The sequence below is a fragment of the Parus major genome, chromosome 1A (genome assembly GCF_001522545.3).
Source record: "Parus major isolate Abel chromosome 1A, Parus_major1.1, whole genome shotgun sequence".
Classification (NCBI taxonomy): domain Eukaryota; kingdom Metazoa; phylum Chordata; class Aves; order Passeriformes; family Paridae; genus Parus; species Parus major.
The window spans coordinates 61,082,908-61,106,589 of NC_031773.1; the positions used below are offsets into that span (position 1 = coordinate 61,082,908).

The window sequence follows — 23,682 nt, forward strand, 5'->3', positions numbered from 1 at the left end:
TTGAGAATATTAAAGATGCACAAACACATTTCACTTCCTCATAACTTAATTTGCCAGGTGAATGGGAAGAGTCTAATTTTTTACAAACTCACAGGAGGTTTTTACCTGACCTGTCCATTTCTTGCCTCTCATCAAAAGGTTGCTGCCCATGAATTTTAATGAGAGTTGCTTTAACACAGTATAATCATGAAAAGCTTAATAATACAAAGGTAGGAGGGGAGTTATCCAAAGTTCTTTTGTGATCCTTAATTTTGGAAAATTAAGGAAAGCCATATTGCTGATGCCACATAACAGCATAAATTCTTAATTGCGAAGTGGCAAAAGAAAATCAACCCAAAAGCCACACGGAAAACCAGTCTGAGCTCAAGACTGAAACACAGGACCTCCCCTAGCTCAGTTTCCTGTTACCATGAGAGTTTAGTCACTTGTATTTATTAATTCCATCCTTGCTCGATCTATATTGTTGTGGCCAGACTCCATCCCACTGCTTCCCTTTATTTTATAGGAAATGTATTTCTGTTTTGTAACCTGCTCTGGGAAGCAGCTGCCCAAGCCAGTGTCTCCCTGTCCATATTGCATCTGGAATGTACAGTATCTTATAATCTATCTTGGCAACAATAACTCAAACATGTTTTTATTTGCATTTCACTATAGCTTTTCTGTTTTTACTGTTCTACTTGGGTGTTTTTTTGACTCTCGATACCTGAGGAATTTCTAATCCCACAGTATGAAATTAAGGTACAAGCCCTCAGTTTTCATGCCTGAGCTAAAAGGCTCAGAAGCTGAGTGCTGAACACCCCGTTACGATGAAAGGGAAATTCTTAGCTGAAATTTAACATGTTTTTTCTCAGAACTGGGGTGACCAAAGGGCACGTGCACAACCAGTTACCATGGATCAGCTGGTGGGCTGAAACTTATCCCACCTTATTTTCCTAAAGTGGATATTTGTAACTTCGTACAGACATATTTGAAAGATTAAAGGAGTTAAACTATGCTATAAGTTTATCTTGTATGGGAAAACACCTATTCAAGCTAGACTGATGCATTTATTTTAAACTAAACATCCAGCAGAGGCCACAAAGTTGATGAAGGGTCTGGAGCATCTCTGTGGGAGCTGGGCCTGATTATAGAAGTCAGAAAGGGGATCTCGAAAATCCACATAAATATCTCAAAGCAGGTGTCAAGAGGATGGTGCCAGACTGTCTCCTGTGGTGCCCAGCAACAGGACAGGGAGCAGTGGCCATAAACTAAAATAAAAAGTTTCACCACAACACAAGGAAGAATTTCTTTACGCTAAGGATGGCAGAGCACTGGAACAGGCTGTCCAGGGAGGGTGTGTGGATTCTCCCTCTCCGGAGACATTCCAAATCCACCTGGAAACATTCCAAACCCACCTGGAGACATTCCTGTGTCACCTGCTCTTGGTGACCCTGCCTCGGCAGGGGGATTGGAATGGATGATCTCCAGAGGTCCCTTCCAATCCTGAGGATTCCGTGATCTATGCAAGAGCAGGTCGGGTTGGGCTGGGCGGGTCGATTAGATATTAGGACGAAGTTTTCCACCCAGAGGGTGGTGGGGCACTGAACAGGCTCCCCGGGGAAGTGGCCACAACCGCAACCCTGCCAGAGCCCCAGGAGCATTTGGACAACGCTCCAGGCACAGGGTGGGATTGCTGAGGCTGCGCCGTGCAGGGCCGGCAGCGGGTCTCTGACGTTCCCCGTGCTTCCCCTCCATGCCGGAGCATTCCGAGCCCCCGGGCTGGCCGCGCACTGCCCCATGCGGCGCTGCAGGACCGCCGGGAGCCCGCCGGGCCTTGGGGCGGAGCGGGGAGGCCGCAGGTGCGGGGCGCGGCCGGGGGCGGCCCCGGGGGCGGGCGGGGGAGTCCCCGAGACGCCCGGGCCGGGCCGGGCCGCATTTAAGGAGCGGCGTCGGAGCGCGGGAGCTTCGTCACTGTGCCAGCAGCCGCCACCATGCCCGTTAAAGGAGGTACCAAGTGCATCAAGTACCTGCTCTTCGGCTTCAACTTCATCTTCTGGGTGAGGTGCCCGGGCTGTGCCCTGCGGGGCGGGCAGGGAGGGGAGGGAAAAGTGCTGGGAGCCGCGTTTTGGTTTTGTTTTTTTTTCTGGTGCGTATTTTTTTGTTGTTTGCCTCCTTTGCTGCCCACCCCCTTCCCCTAGAAGGAGCGGGATGGGTGCCTGGGTGCTCACCGCTTTATTTTTCACGTTTTCGGGTTTTATCGTAAGGCGGGTCGAGTGTGCCGCCAGGCGGGGAGGGGGTGCTGGGTTTGTGGCTAGCCTTCCCCCCACCCCCCACCTCCCGACTCCGCGCTCGACATCCCCCAGCACTACGTACAATCCTGGCCCTAAAACTCCGTGTGCAGGTCGAGCTCCCTGGTGGCTTTCGCAGGGCTGTGCCCGAGGTGAGCCGGTTCCTCGCAAGTTGTAGCCTGTGGTTGTCGGGTGTGTGAACCCCTCGTGTTTGATGGGAGCTGTGGCTTCCCTTCGAGTTTAATCTCTCAGAGCAGACCAGCACGCGTTGAATTCGCGTCTCCGGTGTGGTTCCTCGCCTCACTACGCCTTGTTGGCCAGGCAGTGTGAGGAAACACGGCTCAGTCGAGAGGTTGGGGCTGTTCTCAAGCGCTTGGGGCGTGGGCACCTGGATTTAGTGCTGGCTCCTGTATGGAAAAGTACCGTGGGAGCTGCTTATGTGCCTGATGGGTAGGTGCAAAGTTGGGTTTTCTCTGGGCTGTCTGCCACTGTAGAGAAGGCTCTGAGGGGGAGGAATGAAGTTGGAGCTGCGGGAAGAAGCCGCGTCTGGAGTGAGTCGCAGCACTGCCCGTGGGACGGGTGGAAGTTGCAGTGTTAATGGGTGAAGTGCTCGGGATGTCTCCATGTCGCAATGGGTTACGGCAGAGTTGAGAAAACAGAGCTGGGCCGCAGGTGAGGAAAGTTGTGCAGAACTTCACCTGGTGAAGTGGCACATGTTGCCACCCGGGACTCGCCGGGAGAGTGAGCAGGGCTGTCGCATTTGCAGGGTTAGAGCTGATCAGAAGGAAAAGACTAATAAAGCACTGCCTGAAACTTATGGTCAGTGAGTTTTTTTAAACCTCGTGTTAAAAGAGACTGAAGTATTCGTGGTTTGCCTTGTGCCTGTTTTGTTTGTTTCCAAGTTGCAGACTTTCTGCGGAGTATTTTGTGGGACAAAAATTCTTGCTGTTGCAAAGAAGCTCTAAACCTGAGCATCACCACCTTGTTGTCTGGAGCCCAAGGCTGAAAACAGGGAGAGGGATTTTGTTTAGGCTGGGCTGAACCTATTGCACGGGAGTGTCATGGTAATAACCACTGAGGCTTTACTCATACCTTTGGGTCCTTGTGGATACAGGACTGTACTGGTGACAGGGTGGATGGAAGAAGAGTGGTGCTGCTGCCCAGAGGAGCTGAGACATCATGGCTTTACAAGTTGCCTTCCTGAGTCTGGCAGTATGCAAATAGGATGTGGGAAAGAGAAGAGGAAGAAAAATGAATTAAAGGGGGCTAAATGCATCTTGGAAATCCCAGTTAAGTGTCTGAAGGTTCCATGAGGCAGTGAAATGCAGGCAGCTTGGGTCAGTGAGAGATAAGCGTGTGTTTGACCAGCTGCAGTGGTCCTTGGCTGCTGGGGATCACCACATGTCATTGTGTCCCACTGAAAATAGCTGGAGGTGAGTTTAGGGGGTATGGTGTTAGCAAACCTTCTGTCCTCTGTGGAGAAATAAAGCAGCTGTATCTTGGGTTATTTTGCACTGAACAGCATGAAAAGAAAGGTGTTCTGGGGCTGCCAGCATTAAAAGGCAAGAACCACTCTAAATAAGAAAAAAGGATTTAATGTTTCTTATAGCTTTGAAAATGTGAAAAGTATGTGAAGTAATGGAAATATGTTGACAAAACCTATTGTGCCCAAGTGCACTTCTGTACCTCCATTTTTTGAAGTACATTGCCTCCTCTAACGATAGGTGAGGAATTTAAATGGTCTGCAACAAACCTGCAGATGGCTGTGGATGCCGTGTTAGGTGAGATGTATTTGCTTCCATCAGTCTTGAACAAGGTATAAGGAAGCAGAAGGGCTCCAACAGCTTGGTAAGGGAAGTTACTGAAACAGGGAAACTATCAAAGTTGAAGCTGTATCCAAAGGAAGGAGACAAAAGTTCATAAAGGCTGGTAAGCTAAATAAAATACACAATAACATTAGCCAAAGGAAAGCTTTAGGGGTGATTTGCAAAAAGCATACCCCTCTTCAGACACCCGAAGAAAAGGGAGTTCCTCAGGGAGTCCTTCCAGGCAGTAATAGCTTCAGGTATAAAAGTTTTGGGAGCAATGTTTGGCAGGACTTTATTTTAATGGGGAAGATTTTAATGAAGTTCTGTGCCATAGCCTGTCTTTGACTCTGAATCCTGCTCAGGTTTGAGCTGACCTCTTGATGCAAAGGAGGTGAAACAGGAGCAGCAGTACATGTTTGATTAACAATTCTCCAGAGTCACACAACACTTCAGAACTCAGAGTTGTGATTAGGTAACTCCCCCTGCTCACTATCCCTTTTGATGCTGGAGGGCTGGAATGCAGTGAATTGGGAGGCTGGGTTTTTGCTTTATGGTAGCCTGAGATACCCAGAGAGTAGCACATATGGAGTATCTAGAAAAAGCCAAGGAGAAGATTCTTAAAAGCTTGTGTACATGTGGAGATGGGACTGGCTACTGTAAGGGGAAGTCAGACTTTATGAAGCTGCTGCCTTGGAGCCTTTAAAAGCCTGAATGTTGGAGAGGGCAAGTACTGGTTAGTGTTGGTTCACTTGTTCAATGTCTCTGGGAATCCTCTGTCTTGTGAAAACCAGACAGTCCTGGAATAAGATCCTGGCAAGCATGAGATGGCTGTTGGAGTGGAGGAAGGGCTGTGGGGAAGTGCAGCTCTCCTGTTGTAGAGAGAAGCAGTGGTGCTGGCACAAACGCTGTGCTGATCAGCATAGCCTCACATCATCTGGAGGAGCACAGGAGGTATTGCTGGGGAGCTGGCTGGCACTCATTGTCCAGGGTGATGGAGGTGATGGCTGCGTGCTGACACAGCAGCTGAGGGTCACAGGCAGGCATTGAGTAATTCCCATGGGAGGCACCAGCAGGAAGCTGCCTGGAGATGGGAACTAAATGGTTCAGGGGCAGTTGCTGTCATGGAGCACTGAAGCCTTGGGAGAAAAGGATCTATGATCATTTACAAACACCAGGTGGATGCTCAGTGTCAACAGAGCAAGACCAGCTTCAGAAATGAAGGACTTGGAGAAGATGGCATGTAAAGTTCCCTAAATCCATGGCATGCTGGTGCCCTGCAGTGCTGCAGGCTGTTCTGGTCATCTGCCTGCCTTGAGAGGATCATAGTGGAATTTGGTAAAGTTTGGGAAAGAAAGAGGAGGAATTCTGCCATCAGCAACTGTAAGTAAGTTGGGATTTTTCAGCATGGAAATGTGCTTGAGATCCTTAGGAATGTGATTGTCCAGGCAGTAGGTGGGGCCCGACTGTATTGAAAGAGGCAATGAGCAAGCACTGTGGGATATTAAGCCAGGAAAGAGGACATTTTCAGAAGAAAAGTGTCACTGTGGGGACAGCAGTGGTGCTTTATCCTCACCTGATGTTGACGAATAGGTTGGTCAAGGGATACATGGATAGGTTGGAAAAGGCCTTTAAGATCATCTAGTCCAACCTGTTAACATGGAGTTCAGCAGTCTTTGTTAATTTTTCTTCTCTCAGGGTGCTGTCTGTGTCTTGGCACAGTCTTTAAGTGTGTGACATGTAGACCAGGAGGTTGGTCCTGGGAAATGCTACTGTCTGTCCTGTTCTCTTAAACCTTCCTGAGGATCTTGTGCTTGACTGATCTGATGCCCTTCCTCCAGCTGGGAAGGCTGGGCACTAGCATGGTGTTCTCTGAAACTTTTGGGACTTCAGAGTTTGGCTTAAAATGTGCTTGTTGTCTAAATGGAAGGAAGGGGACATCTTTGAATGTTTGCACCAAGTCAGGTTAAGAATGGATCAGTAAGTTTAGGAGTTGAATCCCCTCTCTGAGCTGTAGGAATTAGGGATGGCTGTGTTTCTTCTTGGGATGGAATGTTGCAGCAGGCATCACGCTCTTCGCTGCTGTTGTGCTGCCCTTCCCAGGGCTGGTGTTCTCCCACCTGGGTTTGAAAACAGTTCTGCTGTCTTGGTGTGGCCAGTGCTGGCCCTGGCATCCCTGACAGTCTGCTCTCCAATAACAGAAGTTTGGGGGCTGATTTGGAGTGTGGAGAGGAGGTGTCAAGCCTAATACAGAACTAAAAATTATTTTTTTATCCCACCATGCTGGCTTGAGTTTAGTAAAAGGTCAATGAAAACAACACATTTTGTCATAAACCTGAGTGGTGGAGTGGTCTTATCAAAGCTGGCTTGGACTGCCTTGAGTCGTGTAATGAGTGGCTGCCTTTAGCTGTGCCCCCTTAACTCCCAGGGTTTGCTCAGACTTGTTGGTCCTGGTGATGAAGTATTTTTCTAGGAAAACTGCAGGCTCTTGAGCAGCTTGGATCGTGGCAGGCAAGTGCCTGCATGTTCTCCCACTGGCTTCCTGCTGCTGAACAGAAGCAAGGCCTTGCATTGTTAATTTTCAATGCTGGGTTTTCCCCTTGTGAATTTTCTGGAATACAAAGACATCTGCTGTGAATTTTTACGGTTTAATGTATTTTAGACAAGCAAATGCTGTAGCACAGAGACAGAGTTCATGTTGAAGCTTTGGGCCGTCATCTTCTTGCTCCTTTACGCTATTGGGCACCTCTCTTGTCCTGACTTCCCACTCTCCAGAGTGCTGTGTGTTTTATGAATAAATTTATGAATTTGTGTGTGGTAGTGCCTGCTAAAGATGAGCAGAATTAGGCCTGGAGAGCTCTTTTCCTTCTGTAGCTTGAAGATACCTGTGATGTTGCTCTGAGCCATAATCTCAGCTGCTTTTCTGCACCAAGAACAGCAATTCAGAAGGTCTTTCCTCCTCTGGTGCAGCAGAGAACTTGCAGAATGGGCAGGGAAATATGCATGTGTCTGTTAGTATGTATATATGCAGGCACATATGAAAAACCCAGAAATTGCTTTTGCTTTCTGTAATGAACTGATGCAGTTGCTGGCTACAGTGTGTGACTAACACTGCTTGGGTTCAGTTCAGTGTATTTTGACTCCAGTAAGTTATGTGAAGTCAGGAATGGAGTTTGGAGTTTGCTGCCATAAGAAACTTGATGTGAAGCTACTTAGAGTTCCAGCAGTCCTAGCTCCTATTTGCAATTCTAATTGCAAATACAGTAGACTGTATTCTGAATAGGAACTTGTATGAAATGGGCACTAGTCTTGGCAGTGATTCAGGAATTTTGTAATGCTGCTCCTACTGTACTGGAGCACCATTTTATTGCAGAAAGTCCTGTGACGTTAACATAGGCCACAACGTTCTCAAAACTAGCGAAGCAGAAAGAAAATACTCCCTTCCCAATCCACTTTTTTCCAAGCTAGTTTGAAAATAGCTGCAATTTCTTGTATAACTGCAAGCCTGCATGGCACAAGTGTTAGGTGAGTTTTTTCAAAACTCCGAAAACCTGTGATGTTGTGGATAACACTAATTCTGTAATTGAGGGTTTAGAGTGATGTTGAGCCTCACCTGTACTTACTGTTTATGGGGTTTTATTTATGAAGTACCAGTCAGTAATAGGACAGAAACATCTCATTACTACTTATAATGTTCTCAATTTTTTTGCATGTGCTTTGCAATGTTCTAGATCTGGTCCTGGCTTTTAGTTCAGTCTCTAACAGTAAGAAGCAAATTCTTATGCAGTCAGAATTTTAGTTAAAAGTTCAAGTGTTTAGGAAGTGAAGATGGTGACTTTTTTGATGTCACATCCTGGCATAAACCTTTATATGTAACACTTGTGTAGAGCCTGACATCTTCTTACTTCAAGAAAAGAGTGTTCTATTAGATGCCATACTTATTGACTGACTTCTTTATTTTCTCATCATGACTTCCTTCTGCGGGAGGTAATGCCATGAAGTTAACTTCTAGAAGTTGTATGTAAACTTGGCCTGAAGGTGTCAAAATGACAAAACCCACTTGTATTTTCTTGTGCAGAGGATTTTTTTTGCAGGCTTTGAGCCAATTCTCAGGCTTTCTTGAAGTGTCTGATTTCTGCTCTATCCCCACCTCCACCCTGGGGAAGTGGAGGAAGGGCTGGGGGAGGGTGTCTCCTTTCCTAAAGCTTTGTCTGCCAGATCAGACAAAGGACTGTCTAAGGACATGGTAAGTCCTTGAGCTCCTTGCAAGGTGATTCTGCCTATGGAAAGATAAGATGCTCCAAGGTGTCTGTGGCAAGTGGGGTGCTTGTCCCTTATCAAGGTGACAAGGTCAGAAGGGACTGAACAAAATGGTCTTTGCAAAATAGTGGTTAAATCCAAAATAAGCTTTCCAGCTTTCCAAAATAGTGTCACACATTGTGCTGCTATGGGATGTATTAAGAGAATTGATGGTTTGGGTTTTATTTTTTGTTTAAACCTCGAGATTTTTACACATGTTTATGGCATTGTCATTAAATCTAACGGTTTGCTGTGTAAGCCTTCTGCTGGGAGACCGAATCTGTGAAACCTCGGGTGTCAGAGTGGGGCAGAAATGCTGTGGGAATTGCTTGGTAAGGCTCAGTGCTGAGGCACACTCCGAGCTCCTACTCAAGTTAGCCAGGGATGGTGAGGGGAGGAAGGCAGTGTTCTGTGTGGCTGCTGCCTCCAGAATACACAGCTTTTCTCATCTCAAGTGTATCCTGACTGGTTCGGGTCTTTTCTCAGTTATCTCTGCTCACATGGAAGTCTGGGACATTCCCTTAGATGTACCCAGAGGCAAAGCCAGGGAGACACAACAGAGCCGTGGGAAGGGGTGACTTTGGAGATTCAATGGGTGAGAGGAGGGAAGCTCTGCACAGGAGGCTTCACTAGGAAAGGTGCAGGCCTATGTAAGAAAGGAAGACAGGCCAAAAAAAGCTGTTTTTCTTGTTGCAACAGGCAGAAAACTGCACACAGGAGTGAACTTTAGGGGCAAATGAGGGGTGTTTGCATGTAATAAAAAAAAACAGCCTGAGAAGCCTCCCCAGGGCTAGGAGAGGAGTGGCCAGGTAGTTTTATCTGTGTTGCAGCCCTAAAACCGCCAAGCAGAGCAGGAATGAGCTGGGAGTAGTGGTTACGGAAAACAAGGAAGCCTGGTTAGCTGGAGCAGGGAGGTCAGTAGTGTAGTAGTGTCAGGACATGCTGTTACTGGAAAATCACTGCCACAAACTTTTCCAAAACAGCAAGTGAGCAGTATCCCTTTAACTTCACGTTTTGATCAGATAGAGAAAAAAACCACCCCAACCCTGTCTTCTGAGCTCTTTTTGCTGTACTTGTCACTATAGAAACATGCTACTTACCTGTCTGATAAGCACACAAACACATTCTTTTTTGTGTGTGTGAAACCAGACAAAATGGATTATGTTCAGGAGTAGTGTTGTTCTTTCCCTGCTAAATTTCTTTTTCAACACAGGATAGAGCTACTTAGAAACACACAGTATTGCTCAACTCCTGTGACAAAAAAAGGTTCGTTAGATGGGGAATCCCCTTGGATTACCAAACAAAAACCCAACAATTAGGTTATCTGGGGATCTGCTTCTGCAGCCAAGGTTGGGGGCCTTGCACCCCTTTCCCAGGAAGGAAAAACACATCTCTTAAACCATCTGTGCATGGCTGCCCATCCTGCTGGCATAGCATGGGTGAGCAGGGAGGTGACTGTGCTTCAGCCTCTAGTGTGCCACACTGGCCAGGGTACTGCCAAGCGCCCGTGGAGCTGTGCTTTTCTCTTCCTCAGAGGCTGGTGTTGCTGTGTCCTCATTTCTCCCTTGTTTTGATGGAAACTTGAAGCTTCAAGTTTCTTGCCTTCTGCTTTAAAACTGCCTTTTTTTAGTTCAGTGGTCACTGTGGGTAGGAAGAGCACAAACTGAGAACATAAGTCTGCTTGCCTTAAGAAACTGAGACAAAAAGTCTCTTATTTTTGTATGAAGGAGCTGCATTTTATTTCTAATCCACCATGCAGAGAATTATCACTTTGTTTAATTCTGCCACTTTTTTAGTGCTGTGCAGCAGTTCACTGGTATGAGGCATTATCACTGTTCTGTGATCCTGTAAGTCTCTTGTCTCCCTGGCATCTTAACCTTTCCCACAGAGTGACTGCTTTTCTGAGGAGAAAACATGCCATGTAGCTCTGCATGGTGGTGGGGAATGGTTAAATTTGTGTTTTGAGAGGAGCTATATTAGGTACATCATCTCTGCCTAATGTGAACAGACCAGTTTGTTTCTGGAGGGCATTAACTGAGCCTTCTCCTTTGCTTGGAATTTTAAGATTCTGTGTGGTGACAGTACAGCTTAAGTGTTTCTTTAGTTTTACAGTCCTTTTCTGTGCCCTGCTCCATTTGCAGAGCTCCCTACTCAAACACTGGAACTTGTCAAGCTGTAAATAAGGTTGGTAGATGAGAAGAGCTGGGTGTTCAGACTTGTGGCTTCACAGTTTGTGAGTTCTTGGCAAAACCATCAGAGGCTGTAGGCTTCTTCTACTGATGTGGATCTGGATGAGCTCTAAAAGCTGAAAATTATTGGATGACCCAGGAAAGGGTGTCTCAAGCAGAGTGTTATTAAATACTGGGTGACTTAACAGTGGTCTCAAAGCAGAGTTCTTTCCATCACTAAGCCTTTCTGATGTTTGAACTGAGGCACTGGGAGGAGATCCTTGAGGTAGCAAAGGCTTTAAGTGATGCTGCAGCCAGGAGAGCAGGTAGAGCAGCAATGCTTCTCTCTGTCAGCTCCCCTTTGTACCTCTCCCTCCCCTCAGGGTGCAGCTGTGGCACAAGAAGTTGAACTGATGATGCTGTTGTGACATTCCGTGCTGTACCAAGGTGCTCCAGCATAACTTAATCACCGTGTCAGGGTAGCCCTAGCAATGCAAGCAGGAGGTGTGTGCAGGTGTGCCTTAGGAGTAAGCACCAGAAATGCCAACAAAGGCCTTTTGCTTAGGTCTGGAAAGTTGCAGGTGGGTTTGGCTCCTGGAGCTGTGTCACTTGATCTATTTCCCCAGCCTACAACCCTGCAGGTCCTTCTGGAGGCAGGCCTGGCCCTTGGGTTCCTGCTTTACAAGAAAAGCTGGTTGAGGAAAGCTGGGGCTGTCTGTGAGCAGGAGCTCCTCCACGGCAGGGAGAAGGGGCTCTCAGGCTCCCACCTTTCAGGTGGGCTGGTGTGGAAGGGGTGCATCCTTGGGTGCTTTCCAGGGGAATGCTACCCGTATTACTACTGAAAATTGCCATTCTTAAACACTTCCTAGTTTCTATAGGCAGATCAGGAATGTTGTTTCCTTCTACAGTGACCTTATCAGAGATCAGGCTTTTTGTGATTTTATTTTTCTTTTCATGTGTCCTTTGCCTGACCAAAGCACCAGACTTTATAAACTTATGGTTCATTCTTAAGTTTAAATTTTTAATGTCTGCTGCAATGTTTGGGATTTCTGTCCTCATCTCACTTTTGTAGAGCTATTTTTAATAGCTAAATTGTCTTCAAAGGAAGAGCTGAGACACACCAGCTTTCTACTTTATCCTGGTTTCTTCATTTCTCTTACATACAAGAAAAACCCTTTTTTTTTTTTAAAGGAGGATTCAGTCTGTTCAAAGCTATTTCTGTTTTTATTGGCCTTACCAGAGTGCAATTCCCTCTTTCTTGCAACAATTCCTATTGTTTTTGCCAGGTGTTCCATCCAGAGGCTAATTTATACACAAAGTGACTTGCTGCAAACACTGGCACCAATGTTAAGAGGAACCTGGAGGCACACTGGCAGAGATGATAATGAAATAAAACTAAATATTACCTAAAATTCAATTGTTTGGCTCCAGATGAGCAATATTGCGACTTTGGTAGCTGGTACTTTATTATTCCTGTCAGTGTGGTCACTTAATGAGTTGGTTTTATCTTTTGCAAGAAGAGCACTCTTCCTGAACTCCCTTCCATGGTACACTGAACTCTCACCAGTCTGTTCAGTGCACTAAAACTTCCAGCTGGCCTTAAAAGGCACTTTTCCTTGCAATACACTTGATCTTAAGTGTGCAGCTTTAATGTCACTAAGCCATACAATGTCTGCAGCCACCCAGAATAAAACTATGTGTGGAAGGATGAGTGGAAATACTGACACCTGGCAAAACCTTGGATATTTTCAGGAGGGAACAAGAATGGCTTTGTTCTTCTGTGGCATTGGCGTTTATATTATGTAAATGCAGCTGTCAACAAGGTGCCTCACGTCTGGAACTTGGTTTGTGTGTTGGTATCCCCATCCTTTTATGCTTGTCCTTTGTCACCACCTTTTTAAATAACAGCTGTATCCTGTGTTTGCTTCTGATTTTGTTACTAATGTAAGGCTGGGTGGATTAGTTGGTATCATCTAACAAGTCTTCCTTGTTCTTATAGCTTGCTGGGACAGCAGTGCTTGCAATTGGACTATGGCTTCACTTTGATTCACAGACCAAAAGTGTCTTTGAACTGGAATCTGACACAAAGTTTTACACAGGTGAGTTGGGAGATCACTCAGGAGATGGGTCACACTTCTGTGCCCTGATTTCCAGGCTGCTGAGAAACCTTGGCCTTCCTTAAAGGGTAAAAAGGCAAAACAGCCCTAAAGAGCCCAAGAGTAGCTTTCCCTGGCTGGTGCTGGGGGCAGCTTTACTTGTGAGCACTAATGCAGACAGCAGTGCTGTTTTGTGAGTGGTTTCTTGGCTCTTCATCCTTTTTCCCACAGTGTCAGTAAACATTTTGTATTCCCAGAGGGTCCTGGAAGACAGAGGATGTTTCTTCCTGATGCTCATGACCATATGCGTCAGCAAAGTTTCACATTAAGCTAATTAAGTAATTAAAAATTTTTCTCCAGAGTGACCAACTTGAGCTACCCAAAACACAGCTGTTGCCCCTTCTCCTCTGCTATCAGGAAATGCTGAGGGAGTTGGGATTGGTCAGCCTGGGGACCAGCAGGCTTTGGGGTGACCTCACTGTGGCCTTGCAGTTTCTGAAGGGAGCCCACAGAAAAGATGGAGAGAGACTCTTGACAAGAGCCTGGAGTGACAGGACAAGGGGCAATGGCTTCACACTGACTGAGAGTACGTTTAGATTGAATATCGGGAAGAAATTCTTCATTGTGAGGGTGGGGAGGCCCTGGCACAGGTTGCCCAGAGAAGCTGTGGCTGCCCCATCCTTGGCAGTGTTCCAGGTCAGGTTGGATGGGGCTCTGAGCAGCCTGGGGTAGTGGAAGGTGTCCATGCCTACAACAGGGGTTTGGAATCAGGCAGTCTTTAAAGGATGGCTTCATCTTTCTCTTGCCAAAAAACTGGCTCCTGTCCTTGCCTACTCGCTTGTGACAACTCCCAGACTGGTGTCTGAAGGGTCACTTGTAAGGAAGTGCAACTTGTGTTGGAGCCTCTTAGTCCAAAGGGACCTGTGCCTACAGGGAATACTGTTAGGAACGGTGTGGAGGCTGTAGTTGGGAATATTTGAGGTGCTTGTGGGACTTCATGAAGAAGCTGAAGGCGTGTAGACAGGTTATCTGTGAGAAAATTTGTGGTTTGCCCTTTATATGATGGCATCAGCAAACTGGGTGGTTCTCAGAGCTGCCAGGAAGATTCCCAGATGCTTTTAAGTGGACCTTAGAAAAAGAACAGAAATCTAATCTTTACTGTTGAGCTGAATATTTAACAAGTCTAATTTTGGGTAGTCTAAAACAACTCTTTCACCTCCTAAAACATAAATTTTTTATGGTGTGATTTTTAAGCTACTGACTGGATGCAGCCAGTGAAACCTGCTTGAAATCTCTGTAGGTTAAACTGATTTTTAGAAAAGCTCAATAGCAATTTCTGGTTTAACATAATTTTCTGGAAGTAGTTACTGACTGCAGTAAGTTAGTTACAAAACAAGTTACCTCAAAGGCTTTCTGTACAACTCAAACTAAGAGGTACTGAGGGACTTATTTTATTCTACTTTTTCAAAATGGAAGAAGTTTTTTTAGCTGAGGTTAAAATGTCAGGCTTAATCCTTTACAAATGCTGTATCAAATAGATGTTTATTTTGGCAGCTAATCTTATTGGTTTGCATCTAGAATATAATTTGCAAATGCTTACATCTGGTTTCATTTAATTAGTATTGATTGGATCTCTGAACTCTATTTTTTTCCCTATGGTAGAGATGTCCTGCTTGCTCCATGTGCTTTGTGCTGATTCTTTGATGTTTCACCACCCCTGTAATAGTCTTTGCCATCCTTTGGGAGCTTTCTTGCTCAGCACATCTTGCTGCTGTCTCCAGCTCACAGCTATGACGATTAGGCTGGTTGTTCCCAAGTTTAGGAGGCAGAGGATTTGACATGAATAGAGCCTTTTACCTCAAATATTTGCTCTTCCAGCTTCAACATACTCACTACCTAATTTCTGGGCAGAATAGTTTACAAGCTCTGACACTGTTTATAATTTGAAGAAGTATCTGCTTCAAGACTTTGCAGCTGTTGATAAATCACTATTCCAGTTGTCTCTATCTTCACCTGAGAAGTTGATAACTCTTGGCTCTGAGCCTGTTCTGAAAAGTGTCTTACAGCTTGTCTTAGATGCCTTTATCTTGTCCATTTTCTAAAACTTGTGAAACTGCAGTAGGTGTATACATTGTCATATTGAAAGTTTTATTTATCAATTTTTCAAATGTGCTTGCTTTGAAAATTAAGAACAACACCCCCCCTTATTTTTTTTTCACTTGAAACACCTTAGTAAAGACACTTAAGCCTTGGCAAAAGCTACCAATGCTATTTGTGGAGCAATTAATTTTGTATCTTGCTGCTGAGGTCTCACTGACCTGCACACCTTTGTTTTCCTCCTCCCTAGGTGTTTACATCCTTATTGGAGCTGGTGCCCTTATGATGCTGGTTGGTTTCTTGGGATGCTGTGGTGCATCACAGGAATCTCAGTGTATGCTTGGCCTGGTAAGTGCTCAGGGTAATGCTTAAATTTTTGAGCAGCATGATGAGAAAGGAGAGAAAGTATTACTGTGTAATTCAAGGGCAACAGATTGCAGACCCCAGAACAATCAGTGTTTAAACTCACGGTCACCTACATAATACTAAAATGTTAAATATAGTTTTTATTTCTGGTCTGAAATTCAGATGATCCTCCTTGCATTTGAACAGAGGATGACATGAAGAGGCTGTATATGTCTGACATACACTGAAGTGTCAAGACTGCGAGTATTGTAAACACAGAACTAAAATATTGATAAGAGCAGTACTGTCATTGCTAGGCAGTTCATCCTGGACTCTGAAGGTTGTGCAAGCTGTAATCTCTGAGACCAGAACTGTGGTGTTTGATGCATGAAACAAGGCTCTACTGTTCATAATCACAGGATGAGCTCTTCTAGTTGACAACTGCTCTGCAAGCCAATTACTGGAGAGCAACCTCATTGTTTTCAGACTGGAGGGGCCAGTAGAGCTTACTGGGTTTGTGCACACTTGCAGAACTACTCATCCAAATAACCAGAAGACTTAGTTAATAGACAACTACTATAGCCACTGAAAGAACAATTTACCTTCTGTGTCATAGAGGAACCTAAATTCAAGTATTTCTTGCAAAATTATGCCTCTATGCCTTTATAATTCTGAGTATTTCTTTAAAGTGCTTCTAAATGGTAGTGGTGTTTTGGGTCTGGTAGTCCATGAGACAGAACACTTTTATCTGTGTTTTATAGGATATACACCAAAGTGGCCATTAGCTCTCTGGGAGTTGGTGGCAAGCTGAGAATTAAGTAATGACTCCTAAAGCAATAGGAGTGACAAACCAGAGTAAAGAATTGGTGCCAGCTGTTGTGATGTGTCTGAATTGCTTGGACAACTTCAAAGTCGAAGTTAACAGATGATTGGCTTTAATTAACACTGATCAAAAAGCAGGACTGGTGCTTGGGGAGCACTGCCAGACTTTCTGACGCTCCTGGGAAGAAGTGCTGACCAAGTGTCCTTTTTCCTGGTGTTACCAAGGTCTCAGACCTCCAGCAGCAAGCTGGTTGAGTGACAGCTCCAACAAGCCTGGACAAACTTGCAGTGTACATGTGAGATGCTGGTTTGTGGTGCTCTGGCCTTCATGAGTAACGTGGTCTTTTCTTTTGTAGTTCTTCTTCTTCCTTTTTGTGATTTTTGCCCTTGAAATTGCTGCTGGGATCTGGGGATTTTCAAATAAAGAAAAGGTAGGTTGCTCTTAACAGTTGGGAGTGGTGGGATGCTGGAACAGGTTTGGCAGAGAAGCTGTGGCTGTCCCATCCCTGGCAGTGTCCAAGGCCAGACTGGATGGAGCTCTGAACAGCCTGGTCTAGTGGAAGGTGTCCTTGCCTGGGGCAGGACTTAGGTGGTCCTGGAAGTGCCCTTCTGACCCCAAACACTCCATGATTCTATGGGTCTGCCCACAGTCAGCAGGGCAGTACCTGAGCAGCTGCAAGCAGATAGTACTTGACCAGTACAACTCAAATCCTTGTTACCCAGGGAATTTGGAGAGGAAAAAGGCTGATTCAAGCAAAACAACAAAAATCTAACCAATATTTAGAAATGAGACTGTAGCAGGGAAGTGAGAATCCAGGAGGCTATTGCATGGTAGAGGTGCCTTCCAGACAGTACCTGGCTGAGCTGTGAGGTGAAGTAGGCAGGCTGGGAAGCTTTACTTCCAGAGAGGAGCTGGGTCAGCTGACAGCTGAGTGTTCCTGCACCTGAAGCATGACTGCTATGGACTGTCCTTCCAAAGCAGTCAAGATTGTCTTGTTTCAAAATCAGATGCTTGGTGACCAGGGTTGCTTTTCTGCTCATATTGTATTATACAGTGGGGAAATATAGAAACTTCTGGGGTACAGTAGAATAGGATTTATTTTTGGGTGGCCAGTGGGCAAAGACTTGGTTCTCTCACTCTTCTTAGAAGTTCAGAGATTTGTAAGGGGAAACAGTCTTACCTGTTTAGGTGTGGCTATTAAAGTGAGTGTACAGTTATTTCTCACCTGAAACAGGTGAGCCTTCTGTCCATCCTCTGTTTGTATATGGCAGAAGAATGGGGCATTGTAGGCGGCAGGATTTTTGATGCCTGACTTGCTGGAAGCAAGTTTTTTGTAATTAATACAAGGTATGATAGTAATACACCATTAATAAACAACTCTTTGCTTTTCCTTAGATCATTGATGAGTTAAAGGAGTTCTACATGGACACCTACAGAAGAAGAACTCAGACAAGTGCCAGAGACACCCTGAAAGCACTTCAGTTCACTGTAAGTATATGGTTCTGCTTAACCTGGACAGTAATGCAGCTGCTCCTTACACTGTTCTCCATGCCACCCAGTCCCCTGTACAAGTCTCTTACTAGTTAGAAGAAACCAAAGATTGCAGAGATGTTTTAGTGCAGTATAAATTAATTCAGGATGACTTTTTTGTCCATCTGAAGTGTCTGGGATGAGTTCTTGTTTTTCTAGAATTCAGCAGCGGGCTAGGAAACTCTGGATCTGTGCTGCTGAGTTACTGGCACCCTAGTATGCACACCTGGATATCTGTGAGGGGTTCAGCTTTGTGTCTGTAAGGAGCATAGGCTGTCACCCAAATGATTTTGTGTACTTAGAGAGCTAGCTCTTCCTTTCAGAACCTTGTCCTTTAATTTAATAAAAGCTTGTTAAAATTAGGTTTATAGCAGTCATGTTGACAAGATTTAGTCTTTAATAAAAACTAATGTAATTTTTTTTGTTGTTTATTTGGGTGGTTTTGTTTATTTTTTGTCAGATTACTAAGCAAAAATAAAGATTATTTAACCTGGGTCTCTTTTTGTGTTTTCTGTTGTAGCTAAACTGCTGTGGCCTTACTGGAGCTGTGGAACAGCAGTACATGGATACCTGTCCAGCAAAGACACTGTCTGAGTCATTCTCTATGAAGGTAAAGTTTGACTTAATTCACCCTCAGCTCTGCCCAGTGGGTAGAGCAAGAAACACACTTTAGGAAACCCTCCCAGTCTGTGGGAAATCCCCGTGTCACACTGGCGTGGCAGTCTGTGTCTGTGATCAGGCTGGTTGTGGAAAACAAACCTGCTGTTACCATGGAAAGAACAAGCAGGAAGTCTGACCTTGCTCAGGAAACGTGCTGTCTGTGTGTCACAGACTCACTGGTGGGATGGCAGTGGAACATCAAAACTTTGCCTAGGAAAAAAGCCCTCACAGTTCCTTGAGAGCTGTGTTCTCCTCACTGCATCTTTCTGGTGCTTGCTGGGAGCTGTCACCTCCCTCCTGGTTAGGGAGAAGTGGAGCTTGGAGTGGGAGCAAGTCTGAAGCTTCAGCAGGGACTGGGTAAGGGGTAGTAAGGCACTGATAGTCTGTTCAGGTGAGTTTGTGATAGTGAAGGCAATTCTCTGAATCAGATTTCCCTATTGGAATATCTCTGCAGATGTGCCTGTATGCTACAAATAACAGGAGAAAATAGCTTGTGTAGTTTTTAACCATCCCTCTTCCCCCCTTCCTTACAACCATCCTGTGCTCTTGCTTTATGCTCCAAGACAGTTTGTATGAGTCCTCCTATGGTTCCTACCATACAGGAATTCAGTTATTGACTTGGGCTTTTTCACTTTGACAATTTGAGATATCTGCTCACATGAGACCCCGCAGTCTGTGTCTTTAGTCCTGTCCATGCAGTTTTAGCTGAAGTGTGTGGGAGTAGCTGAGACTGCATGCAGGTTTTGTTTGTTTTTATTCTGCTGTGTGTTTTAGCTTCCTCTGTTGACTTCGTCTCGTGATGCCTATTCCCAGTTGTAGAAAAACAGGGGATAGAGACTGCAAGATCAAAAGGATGGAATGGAGTGTGCCTCTAAGAAGCAGTGCTGTGTTGGTATTCTGACTGAACTGACTTGTTCTTGCCAGCATATCCCTTTAATCCTAGATTCAGTCTGTCTTTCTAGACTGGATAAGGAACAACAGAAAAAAGTATCTTTCAACAGCTCACTGATGTTTGCTGCTGGAATAAGCATTACAGAAGCTGGGATATAAAAGTCACTTACACGAGGCACCAAATGTAGAAATCTCTGGGTTCAGTTCTTTTCCCCAAGATTTGGATTGACAAGCAGAGAGGCGGTCTTTGCCTCCAGACTTAGGATGTTTATTTTACCTTGTCTGTATTACATTTTTACATCTGCATACTAACCTAACAAGCTACAAATGGTGACCTTGGGCTCTGTCCACAAGGTCTTTTAAGCATAAGCTATCCAATTATCAAATGCCAACTAATTTATTTTGACTTTTAACCCAATGACCAAACACCCGTGTTCTGCACTGCATACTTCTCCATCCAATCACACAAAATTACTAAAATTCATGAAGAAGGTGAAAGAACAAGCAGGTTAATGCCCTAAAACCTCCATCTTGTTGCATATGTATGACTACATCTGAAAATTTTAAGGTCTAAATTTTCCACCAAGTGATATGCTTAAACTGCATACTCACAGTTTCAGTTCTAACTATATTATCTCTTAATTTTGGAAGCCTTTCCTATGGCCTCATGTTAAACGCAGTGTTCTTTTGTGGGTCTGCGCCTGTTCAGCACGGAAAGCATGAAATTCTGTGTCCAGGGTTCCAACAGGATGAGACTTTGACCAGCTACCAGGCTCTTAAAGATTTATACCTCTGTAAAAGTGCCTTGTTCTTTTTATTGGCCAACATGTGTCTGTTCTGGGGAAAGGATTATACTTACTTTTTTTTCCCCCCAGTTGCAAGGGTAATTCATTGTCCTGGGAACATTAAACTGGCCGTTCTGTGAATCTGCCCCTGGTGTGAATCCTAACCTAGGATATCCTGCCATTCCCATGCACTGTTGGGTTCATGAGGTGTCTGCAAAATTACAGTACCAATTGGAAATATCAAGAGTGGCTTTAAATCCATTTTGATAAGGGATGAGCTATGCATCATCTGAAGTGCTGAAAGCCATTGGTAACAAGCCAAGCCTGATAAAACTGCATGTTCAGATTAAGAGGAGAATCCTGCTGTAGTCAAGGTGCTGTTAACAGGTTGAGATACTTGAAGAGTAGATTTAAACTTCTCCAACTCCTGTGTAGGACCATCCCTGTCTCCCTTTAAGGATGTGATAGTAAAGGCTGGATCAAAGCAGCTTTTTAAAGAGAATCTTCAAATGAACCTTGTGTGTGTAAAACACTAATGAACCATCTGTTCTGTTTCAGTCCTGCCCTGATGCCATTGATTATGTCTTCACATCCAAATTCAATGTCATTGGAGCAGTTGGCCTTGCAATTGCTGTAATGATGGTGAGTTTCAAGATTATTTAGAGGGTGCTCAGAGGATATGCAGAGCAAAAGTCTTGGAGAAAAGTGCCTGGCCCAGCAGCCCACAAGGCCATTCCACTGAAGACAAGTCCCAGCAGGATTAGGGTGTGTGCTGCAGGACTACCTGAGGCAGTGCAGAGGGTGGGATGTCTCAGGCCTCCCACTTCTGCTTTGGGTTTGGATCTGCCTCCTTACACTTTTAGCAGTGGTGAAATCTTACCAGTGATGTGTGTATATGTCAAGTAAAGATGTGTTGGTCATGTTGCTGGCCCGCATCTTAATCCTAATATCTCTTGGGGATTCTTCTTCTCTTTCCTTTATAACAATTACAGGCTTTGCCAGAGGGCTGAAATAACAGAGCTTCTAAAAAAACTTGTGCTTCTGTTTGACTTCTCTGGAGAAAAGCACATTCTAGAGAAATCAAAGATTTCTCAGGAGATACAGCAGTGGTTTATAGCTGCTGGTGCTGTGCAGGGCCAAAAGCTGGACTTTAAGATCCTTGTTGGTCCCTTCCAGTTTGACATAGTACTTGAAAACAGATCACAGAATGAGGTGAATGGGATTTCTGGGAATGAACTTTGGGGACTGTGGGGTGGGGATAGCAGAATAAAGTGTAAAAATACAGAATAAATGTGATCTTTGGGCTGGGAAGAGAAGCTTGTCCTCATGCTTATAAAAGCACATGCTTTGCTTTCCTGATTTCTAATCTGTTTGCTTTCTTTCCAGATTGTTGGCATGATATTCAGTATGGTTCTGTGCTGTGCCATCCGCAGAGAAAGAGAGATGGTCTAAGAGCTGCAAACCCAAGATTCCTGCACTATAAAAATCCTCACCATTAACTTTCGCGTTCTGAGAGCATTTCTAAAACGTTATATATTTGTTACCTTTTTAATGCTTATTTGGTACTGATGTAGGTTTGCTTTTTATGTTACAGGTTAAAAATATAAAGGTTTATCTGACTCAAGACAAACATTGTACATAAAATATCTGACTTTCTTGAAACTTACATAATTTGGATGTAATTTATGTTGGAGACAATTTGATATTTAATAAAGAGTAAGATGTATTGTTTGGGGGGTAGAGGAGATGTTGCTATGTTGATTAATTCCACTCTTGTTATGCAACTTCAGCTCTTTGCTATGCATCAATGTTAAGTGTTTTTGGGATAAAGCAGGAATTTACTCCTTTGCCAATGCCCCATGTTGGAACAGAATGGGAGATGCTGGCAGAGTGTGTCAGGAAGGTGTGGTCATTCCTCTTTCCTTGGTGTGTGTAAACAAAAGCAGGTCTTAAGTACATTCCTAAAATGTCACTGCTGTGACACTTCTACTGTCACCTCCCTGGAGGGTGGCAAAGGCTGGCTATCACACAGGTGCTGTGCAGGCAGTGGTAGCTTGATGCAGCCAGGCTGGGCTCTGCCTTAGGGCCAGCTGGGCTTCCTGACATCAGCCTGACACATCTGACAGCTGCTGCCACAACTGTTCCCTGGTGCCTGGCATGGCCTTGGGCCCTTGGCAGAGCACATTCCCTAGTGTATGCTCAGGATTTTTTCACTGGCTGGCCTGGGGCTTTGTTTCCCCAAAGCCAGTGAGGTGCAGTATCAAGGGCTTACAACATGTGTGCCAAATCTCAGGTTTCCAAGCAGAATAAATGTAAGTTGCATGAGCAGTTAAGCATCCAGCTCTGCAATTGCAGGGTTGAGGCTGTCCTGTTTCAGTTTAAATATGGGTATGGGAGAAAGCAGAGATACCAGTGTGTATTCTTTTGCCTAAAGAATTACCAAGTTATCCAGTGTTTCTACTCTAAATGGCTTTTAAGTGGTTTTTTTTGTTTCTAAAATGCTTCCTGGTGGGGGTGCCTATGGACTTACCAGCAGGTTGATGTGCTGTACCTGGTGCTCGCTTACTGTACAATCTCATCTGTGTTCTTGGAAGCTTCTGGTCTCTGTCCTCTAGGTAATACAAATGTCTCTGAGTGGTCCTTGGTTGTTTGCCTTTCTCCTGCATGGAGGTTGGTATTTATTACAAGAAATACCAGAGTAGGTGGGTGTCAGGCTCTGCTGATGCATGAATGTATTGTCATCTTTGTGTTACTCACTGTCCCTTCCCTAAGGGAACCATGCTGCTCTCCTCTGTAACGCGTTGCACTGTTCTGTGTTCATGAGCCTTCTTTAAGAAAAAAAAAGTCAAGTGGTAATCAGGCTTTTGTGTGTTTTGCAGAGACTGAAATGACTCCAGAAAGTAGTTGATCTAATGTTCTTTTGTGGCTCAGTGTGACAGCCTGGAGGGAAAATTGTCTCATGGGAATTTGAAAGCAGCCATGTCCCCACTGAGCTCTTGCAGAACTGAGAAGCAGCATTTTTGTCAGCTGGGTAATTCTGGGCATGAGAATGAACCTGGCTCCTGGAAGAGCTGCAGTGAACCACTGTCAACCATCAGGAAAGTTCACTGCTAACTTCTTTTGCTTCTTGTTCACAAACTCATTTGGGTTGGAAAAGACCTCCAAGATCATAGAGACCAACCTTTGATCAATAGCCCCTTGTCAACCGCACCAGAGCACTGGTTGCCATGTGCAGTTGTTCCTTGGATGCCTCTGGGGATGGGAACACCACATCCTCCCTGGATAGGCTCTTCCAGTGAATAATACCTTTTCAGTCAACTTACTCCTGATATCCAACCTGAACCTCCCCTGGCACAGCTTGAGGCTGTTTCCTCTTGTCCTGTCCCTTGTTCCCTGGGAGCAGAGCCCAACCCACCCCCCCAGCTGTCCAGGAGTTGTGCAGAGCCAGGAGGTTCCCCCTGAGCCTCCTTTTCTCTCCAGGCTGAGCCTCCCCAGCTCACTCTGCTGCTCCTCATCAGATTTGTGCACCAGACCATTCCCTAACTCTTTTGCCCTTCCCTGGACACGCTCCAGCACTCCAATATTTTTATTGAACTGAGGGGCCCAAGTTGGATGTGGCATTTGAAATACCAAGTACAGAGGGAAAATCACTGCCCTGGTCTTCCTGGCCATACTTGATGTGGTGCATGTGTTCAGATTGCCAACATCTGCTGTGGCTGTAGTCCAGCAGCTTTTGGCAGAGTCCAACAAATTCCAGCAGGTTATAACTAGGGGGAGGAGAACTTGGCTGTAAGCTCAGCACCCCAGATCATGAGGTTTGGGCAGTGGCTGTAGTGGCAGCTCTTGAGCTGGCATCCACTTCAGATGAAGATCCAGAAGTGAATATGTGCCCCTGTTCAGGTGTTCTACAGAAGCT

General features: G+C 45.1%; 1 protein-coding gene across 1 annotated transcript; it reads left to right on the forward strand.

The window, feature by feature from the left end:
- The first annotated feature begins 1,910 nt into the window (after nt 1-1,910).
- CD9 (CD9 molecule) lies at nt 1,911-22,622 on the forward strand. The gene is made up of 8 exons (XM_015629358.3): nt 1,911-2,036; nt 12,539-12,638; nt 14,983-15,080; nt 16,256-16,330; nt 17,296-17,388; nt 17,951-18,040; nt 20,325-20,408; nt 21,153-22,622. The coding sequence occupies exons 1-8, from the start codon at nt 1,971-1,973 to the stop codon at nt 21,216-21,218; spliced, it is 672 nt and encodes a 223-aa protein (XP_015484844.1). The 5' UTR covers nt 1,911-1,970; the 3' UTR covers nt 21,219-22,622.
- Nucleotides 22,623-23,682: the final 1,060 nt, after the last annotated feature.